General features: G+C 38.0%; 1 protein-coding gene across 1 annotated transcript; it reads right to left on the reverse strand.

Moving 5' to 3' along the window:
- Positions 1-523: 523 nt before the first annotated feature.
- On the reverse strand, positions 524-7,997 carry dnpep (aspartyl aminopeptidase). The gene is made up of 15 exons (XM_060868628.1): positions 7,894-7,997; positions 7,654-7,741; positions 7,152-7,240; positions 5,823-5,936; positions 5,482-5,607; positions 5,262-5,386; positions 5,080-5,170; positions 3,912-4,019; positions 2,603-2,680; positions 2,414-2,494; positions 2,033-2,193; positions 1,781-1,820; positions 1,586-1,687; positions 1,236-1,403; positions 524-901 (listed from the first exon to the last, which is right to left on the reverse strand). Exons 1-15 carry the CDS (start codon positions 7,897-7,899, stop codon positions 851-853), a joined length of 1,428 nt encoding a protein of 475 aa, XP_060724611.1. The 5' UTR covers positions 7,900-7,997; the 3' UTR covers positions 524-850.
- Between the last annotated feature and the right edge of the window lie 425 nt (positions 7,998-8,422).

An 8,422-nucleotide genomic window follows, 5' to 3' on the forward strand; every position in this document is an offset into this window, starting at 1 on the left:
ACATCCCAGACACCCTCCATGCAACAAAGACTAGTCATAAGAAAAAAGATGGAAGGACTTCATTGTACTTCCATGCTGTGCGCTGTCAGTTATGAAAGCATCTATTTCAGGCAAGCATTCAGGACGAGCATTTAACTGCACTAAGAATATTGCATATATGCAGTCATGTTATAAATTTGATTTTGCATTAACTATGGAATAGATTATTGGTTAAAAACTGCCAGGTCAGCATCACTGCTGACAAAGGAAATGGTCCTCTCTCTAAATATATGGTCAGCAGTAGTCCTATTAAATGTTCCATTCATACGAGTGATGGCTTAGCATCAGATTGTTGACAGTCAGTGATTGCATACCTACAATATATATCTACTGCATATCGGGTAGACAGACCTGTAATTATGTCTATGTTTTTAGCTTGTATCAAAATACCAGCAAACAGGCAACACCAGTCAATGCATCTAACTTTAGTCTGTAAAAGTATAGGGCAGAGAGTCCCCAAAAACAAATCTAATTCAAAGACAAATTAGATAGACATTATTTTTTATTGTCTTTAACAATTCCACTCTTCCTGAAGTAGAAAACTGCCAAAGATTTAGAAACCAGAAACATTTACAACAAGTCCATCTAGTTCATACAACTATGCATGGAGTAAATACAGAATGGTGTTCTTCAAATAAGGGTTCTACTTAGCAGCCAGGAGGTTACTTTGGGATTTTTCTCTGGATTAGGACAAATTTTACAAATGTAAAAATGAATTATCCAAATACATCATTAAGATTGAGATTTAGATTTTCCTTATTTGGATACACATCTGGCCATCTGTCTAGTTATGCTGTGTCCCAGCAGCACACTAGTCCACCACAACCATGTTTCTCACGGATGGGAAGTGCTCAAAGAAGCCCTGCAGAAAAAGCAAATACAGGAGAATTAGTCTGATGTAAATTCTTATAGAAAAGTCCAGAAAATGCAGAATCACCTGCTGACATTAGCCTGAATCTGGTATGCCTAAAAGAGCTTGTTTCCTTTAATTTGAGAAGAATTATGCATTATTGCATTTTACAAGAGTAATAGTGTTATCGACAATCTGATTTTATTAACTAAAATACCCACAGAAAAAAGTTATATAGGTGTAATAAAAGAACAGTACAATTAGTAAAAGATGAGGTTCTATCATAAAGAAGACAAAGACACCAACACTGCAGCTTAGAAGAGGATTTGATGAGAAGTGGAAGCACCTTGAATAGAGTTGTGGTCTGGAGGACACCAGAGGTGCAGCACATCTCTCTGATGGAGTGCATGGCCAGCTGTGGAGCACCGATATCCAGCACCGGCATTCCCAGCCGAGCAGCCAGAATAGGTCCAATAGTTGTTCCACAGGGACTGTCATTCCGCACCATCACATCCTGGTAAATAACACACACACGCACGCATGCATACACGCACAAATTAGTACCTGTGGTGGGATTGTGAACTGGTGGGTTTTACCTGACCTGAGCTCATAAATGTCACCAGAGTTAAATAAGTTAGTTCACCGACATTAAAATTAGCAGAATAAAATGCACATCAATATTGAGTATCGTTATACCTGAAGAGGCACATCCATCCTCGCTGCAATCTCTCGTAACATGGAGGCAGTTACAGCAGTAGTGGCGTATCGCTGGTTGCTGTTAAATTTTATGACTGGACCCTAAACCAGAATACAGAACCGTTCAGCACACAGAGAGAGGATCGAGAGAGGATACAAAATGTGTGTAATAGTGCATCTAAAAGATTAGAATACCTTATGGAAAGCTGGTCTGTGATTCTCGTCATGCTTATCTCTGACAATGAAATAAAAAAAATAAAAAAATTCCAAATCAATACCTTCGCCTACATGAAACTATAAATATGTCTACAGCAGTCAGGGCATTGACCTGAGACACTTTATTAAAGCTATTAGTTTATGGTTTTGCACTAGTACTTTTATTGTTCTGCTGCTTTGATGCTATAACATACGATTCCTAAAAATGCAGTGATTGGCAAAGTAACTGACTGGTAGTTTGGGTGCAGAGCATGAGCCATGTCAGCACTGATCATGAAGGACATAGGCATGGCCTCCTGAAAGGCAGTCAGATTTTCCTTGGTGATTGCCAGGCGACGCAGAATAAGCTCGGTCAGGTTCGACATGGCACCCTGAGCACTTTCTGACCCTACCTGCAGGACAAAAGTCAGAGTTTTGACTTATTTTCTTAAACAAAAATTACAAAACAGATGTACAATGATGCATTATTTTGTCTACAAAAACTAAAGTTAGGCATAATTGGAGAATTAAGCATTAAGCCTGTTATTTTTTCTGCTAATAAGTCAATTACTGAGGCGCATATCTAAAATGGCTACGTTTAGGTAGAGTAAATAAATAAAATATTTTGCTCACCTCTTCGTTGTCATACAGAGTGACCATGCGGATATTTGGGTCTCCCGAGAGAGAGGCAGGAGTACTCGTGTCTATCAGAGCCTGAAGCGGATTGGGACACATGACACTATAAAAGCAGCATTTGTTGGGTTGTGTGTAGAAACCTGACAGGATTAATTACTGGGGTAATAAAAACACACAGAAACTTACGGTCAAAGCACAGAAGCAACTGTGAAGATTGTCCAGACGAGGAGAAAAAATGAACTCTTCATACACACCTCCTAGTGCCTGTAAAGAGATATAGCCTTTTTAAATATCCTTTCTCTCTTTATTAGGTTTGGAACATCCCAGTTTACAGATGTGGAATGTGATTCTAAAATTGTGTGTATGAGCTGTTAACACAAAAAAGTACAATAAGATATAAAGATTTTTTTCTTTTTCAAATAGCAGTTCCAGCTGGTATAAAAATGGGGCAGCCTGGCTCTTTTTTTGGCATCCAAATTGTCTTATGTTGTGTGTTATCAAATGTCTTAAATTGTCACAGCACCACCAGTTGTTGTGAGTAAAAATACAAAGTAAGGAATGCTGTACATTTAGGGTGTCCAATCATATCCAGAAAGAGCTGGTGTGGATGCAGGATTTTATTTGAACCGAGCAGAAGCTACAACTGATAGTCTACTGAAATCCAAGATCAACTGATTAAACAAATGGAATTGGACGTGGTTCAGACTGAATCAGTATGGAAATCTGCACCCAAGTAGTCTTATTAAGGGCAAGAATAAACAGCAAATAGTAAGAACGCCTCCAGGCAACTTACACTAAAGCTAAATTCACACATACAGCCATTTTTATAGCTGTAATAGTTTTATCTCTACAGACCCTATAATGGTTTCATAATAGCAACATTACTGATAGACAATGCCAGTAACTATTATGACCACCGTCACTGCTAGAGGTCATAATATGCCAATATTTATGCCATGCTGCAACAAGATCAATATCCCTATGTAAATTTCATGGACCACATACAGTATACTATGTCTAATAAAGACTATTAATGTTGCATAAACTTGTAGTGCAGTGCTGTTAAGACATTGTTTAGTAGGGGTGTGTACTATTGTTCTTTTGTCAGTAATAAATTGAACAATAATGTTAACCAATAAAAAGGTTAATCTGAATAACACAATGAGTTTCTTCCACAGTTAAAACCATTCAAACCTTAATTTAAATAGTAATCTGTTTGGTCTCATCTCAACAGAATAAACACAATTATACTATATTAACCAGTCAGAAAAAGTACAGCACAGATGGATTCAAGCCAGGCATGAATCCATTACACTGATGAATGCAGAGAGACAAGATCAGATAGAGTTGTACAAATGAATCCTCGACAACAGTCTACTTTATCCTCCCCAGACAGTCCTGACAGGCGCTGAGCTGCTGCAAACGTGGCACGGATGCCCTCAGATTTGATGTGAGAAGCAAAACAATGCTGTCAGATTTTCCTTAGAGGACTCACCGCTGGCTGCGTGTCTGCCAGACACAGCTCAAAATCCAGCAGAACATCAGGCTTGACCTTCAGCTCATTACACAGCAGCTGGACCAGAGCTGGATGGTGTTTCTCTGCCTGATAAGCGCACACAAAGAGACAGTGTTCTAAAATGTCTATTGTACCTGATTAAAAATTAAACAAAAACAAAACAAAAAAAAAAAGCCTTGCTGTTCGATGTATACTTATTTTTTATTATATTTGCATATTCAAAGGCAAAACCCATAAACAAATGATATAATTTCACAATCTATTCACTGTGTAGGTTCTGCAACTCTTATGTTGTATCTTTTATAATCAGTAAATAGAAAACTGTGTTCAATAAGCTTAAAGAAAAACAGAGTAAAGTGGTATAATTGTGTGATTGTCGTTGCTTAAGAAAGCAATGCAGAATTCATATTTGAAGGTTTATAAGATAAGCATTTTCTCAAGAAGCTTTCACACTGGCAGTTTAGTGTGAAACAGAGGACGATAGACATAAGAAAATTGATCATGTGAAACCTTAGTGTGGATTGTAAAGAGCACCGCAGTACCAAACATCAAACTACATGTAGGAGGTGGTCAGACTTCAGTTGCACAGATGAATTAGGATTAGATGAATTATCCACAGTAAACAATTATAGAAAATAATGTATAAAATTAAAATTTAAGAACAGGGATGCAAAATGTGGACTAGGTATTATTAAATATTTTTTAAGAGTTGAATGAACTATTGCAACAGCTTGAAGACCAAAAAAACTTAATGGAATTTGACTGCTCTGGTACAAGCCAAACTTTGGCATTTCTTACTTTTATATCACTCATGAATTCTATTCAGTTTAATTAGTGTCTTAACTGTAGTCTGACTGAAAATGAACATTTACAGCATTTGGCAGACACCCTTATCCATTTTTATTTCATTTTATACAACTGAGAAAATGAGGGTTAAAGGCCTTGCTCAGGGACCCAGCACTGGCAGCTTGGTGGATGTAGGATTCGAACTAACAACTTTCTGATTAGTAATCCAACACCATAATCACTAGGTTACCCCATCCCCACATCTGAGAAAAACATGAGAATTATAATTATAATGTAATCCTAATTTACTATTCCTCAAAACACACAAAGTGAGGGCAACAAAAGAAGACTGGTGTCTTACTGTGGAAACTGCATTGCAGGCATCACTGGAAGAAGCAGCAGAAACACCTGTCTCAAGCTCTTCCTGAATGGCCGTGGCCAGGAAAGGCACACTGAATAACACAAAATCATGCTAAATTAAAAAAGATCCAAATACACAACACAGCATTGTGTTGTACTCAGCTACCCATCCTGCAGACTCACAGGTGGTTCTCCTTGTTAGGGCCAAATGAGTCATTGATGTCTCTCTGTAGGTGAATAGCCAAATGAGGGATCCTCAAGATAGGCCGAGGGACATGAACGAGACGATGCACCAGCTTATCTCCACTCTGCACTCACAAATACAAAAATTCAAGAGCGTTTACTTCAGACACTGGCAGAGTGAGATATATAAACTATTTATATATAAACTCAGATAACATACCCTGACCATGACACGGCCTGCAACAGTCAGATCCCGGTCAAACCATGTGTTCCAAATTCCTCCACCGTAGCACTCTACACCTACCTGTAAGCAGCCTGACCTTGTCTTCTTGGAGCGGGGCTTTACCTGTACACAAAGATGCACACGCAGGCATGTTTCTATCTTTTACTCATCTACACATCAGAATAAATAAAAAAATGTCAATTCGTTTATGTGGTCATATTCATGTTTTTTAATACCTGCACAATTTGTGGCTTTAAATACAGCCATGAGTAAGCAGCATTTTAGAATCGCTATACAGTTTTGCCAGTTTTTTCAAAGGTCAGGTGGCAATCTCTTACCCTCAGACAGGGACTATCCGTGTGAGCTCCTATGATGGAGAATCCATTGCCTGGTTTGTACAGGCCACCCACAGCAAAGGCAATGATGGTGGAGTAGTTCCGGGTCACAAAGTACTGTGGGGGAAAAATAGTCATAAAACATGACGGGCCAAATTCTGCATTTTTTGCACATTCTGCTAGATTAAAAAAAAGTGATTTACTACCCATGATGGCAGTGCCTGATCCTCACACACCATTCACCCTCTGAATCTGCCTGATTCATCTTAATACTTCTACTTGGAACTGTTGCACTTTTGACTCACTTTCTGCAATAATCTCAAAAGGAAGCCTTAAGCTTTCCGAAAATAATCTTATTCCTGTGGATAAAATCACACAACTTTGTCCAATGTGGCTGGAACGTCCATTGTATCAGAGTTTTAGAATCTAAATTCTCATCATCAGCATCATTTTGCTCATTTTGTTTTCAATGCTATCTACAGATGTAAATGATTTGAAAAAAATTGGATTGTCATTTAATGTTTATAAAAATTTATGGCATTGTTAATAAATGGGCATAGAGCCCAGGGGCCTGCACTGGGGAGGGTCCTACTAAATGCACGAAAAATCTTTCACTTAATATTTTTTTATTAAACATTTATTTAAACATTTAAATATTTTTATACATATTTTTAATTGATTTTTAGGTTTGCAGATAATAGTAATACACTAGTAAATAACAAACATAAATAAAACCAGAATTACTATTTACGGAGGTTGGTTGCGTAATTTGCGTTGATTGGATAATGGGCGCATCCTTTCATCAACCAGTAAGCAGTGACTGCATACAACTTTATACAACTGAGCAATTGAGGGTTAAGGGCCTTTCTCAGGGGCCCAACAGTGGCAGCTTTGTGGACCTGGGATTGAACTGACAACCTTCCAATTGGTAGCCCAACACCTTAACCACTAGGCTAAGACTTACCCCATCACTAGGCTACCACATGCCCCAACATGTGACATATGACATCATAAACCAGCATTTTGGCTTTTTAAATAACATTCTGTCCCTGACTCCAGAAGAGCTCTGATTGCAGTATTTATTTTGTAGTTTCACTGCAGGCAATGATTTGTAAATTTACTTAAGGGATGAACATTTACAATTTAAATCTGTCCTACAAAATAAACCGACACAGCAAGAAAAACGAGGAAGAAATCCTCGCGCCCCTGGGCTACAGCTTTTTCTGTTGACAGGTGCCATGTACGCTTCGATACGTTTGCTCAAAGAACGCGTCACTAAAACAACTGTCAGTGGCCAAACGTAGATTGTAAAAATTACAGATGGATACACACCAGATTTGCTGGTTTGATATCCCAATGTTCAGATTCCTTCAGCTCTGTAAAGCCAGCTTTTAAAAGACGAGTCTTGCACTCTTCAACCACTGTAAAATAATGAGAGAGAGAGAGAGAGAGAGAGAGAGAGAGAGAGAGAGAGAGAGAGAGAGACAGACAGACAGACAGACAGACAGACAGAGGAGTGTTAATAAAATCCAATAAACATTATGGTTGAGACTCTGCAAATACTAGGACTTTGTACTTGATGAATTTGAGTTCATCATAGATTTGCTCATGAACAAGGTGCAAAAAGTACAAAGATCAACTTTTGCTTATTGCCCATGAGATAATTCTCTAGGTTTATGAGAGACAGAGACTCACTGTCCAATCGAGCTTAAAAATATCTTCAAGAATAATCGAATAGAATAGATAAATGTACATTTACTTTAGAAGCAGGTTGTACAATGCAATAATACATGAACATAATCTTAAACTAGCTCATATTGTGATGCTTCCTTACCATGATATGGTGAAACTCCACGATTAACAAAATTAAGAAACTCCTTTGCGACGGTCTGAACAGCTTCCTTCGAGGTTTTCATGATAGACTGAAATATGCAAAAAAATTATTTTGCAAGTCAAATATAAGCCGGGAATGAGTAAAGCACACACGTGATGCACAAATCAAACCTCTGGACACATGTTAAATATCTTCAATTGTGACGAACAGCACGTATGAGGATTTCACACCTGAACTCACCTGCATAAAGGTTCAGAACAAATATGCAGCTGATACAACGGCAATAGATCGGTTAGACACCGGGACTCAATCTGTGGGACAAATAAAACAGCTTCAACGCCTCTCTTGCTCTCCACTGCCACCTAGTGTTTTGGAAGTTCCCTTAGTAAAATATTATTGAGTCTATTTGAGTAGACTCGTTATGTTGGCTTTGTAGAATCCGTTATAAGCTTATTATTATTATTATTATTATTATTATTATTATTATTATTATTATGTTGGCTTTGTAGAAGCCAACATTCTGTTTTCCTATTTAAGCTTATACAAAAATATATCACGAGTAACTCCTCCTAGGGCTTTCGAGCCACATGCACCAAATTTGGATATGTCCTAGACCCTGGTCTGTAGTTTGTTGCTATTACTTTTCTAAGCGATCCAAGTACCGGTACTTCCGGTACCAGGTCTCAAATTGGCCTTTTTTCCCATAGACTCCCATTATAAACCTTGGAGGTTTATAACTCGGCAAGCTTTCGAACTATCTACACCAAAC

The sequence above is a fragment of the Tachysurus vachellii genome, chromosome 4 (genome assembly GCF_030014155.1).
Source record: "Tachysurus vachellii isolate PV-2020 chromosome 4, HZAU_Pvac_v1, whole genome shotgun sequence".
Taxonomy (NCBI): Eukaryota; Metazoa; Chordata; class Actinopteri; order Siluriformes; family Bagridae; genus Tachysurus; species Tachysurus vachellii.

Excerpts from the sequence above, each read along its gene's own strand:
- dnpep (XM_060868628.1), bottom strand. Across the intron at positions 5,171-5,261 it reads CCTAACAAGGAGAACCACCT|TGTGCCTTTCCTGGCCACGG; the intron begins GTGAGTCTGCAG and ends TGTGTTATTCAG. Across the intron at positions 1,821-2,032 it reads GCTCTGCACCCAAACTACCA|AGATAAGCATGACGAGAATC; the intron begins GTCAGTTACTTT and ends TTTCATTGTCAG.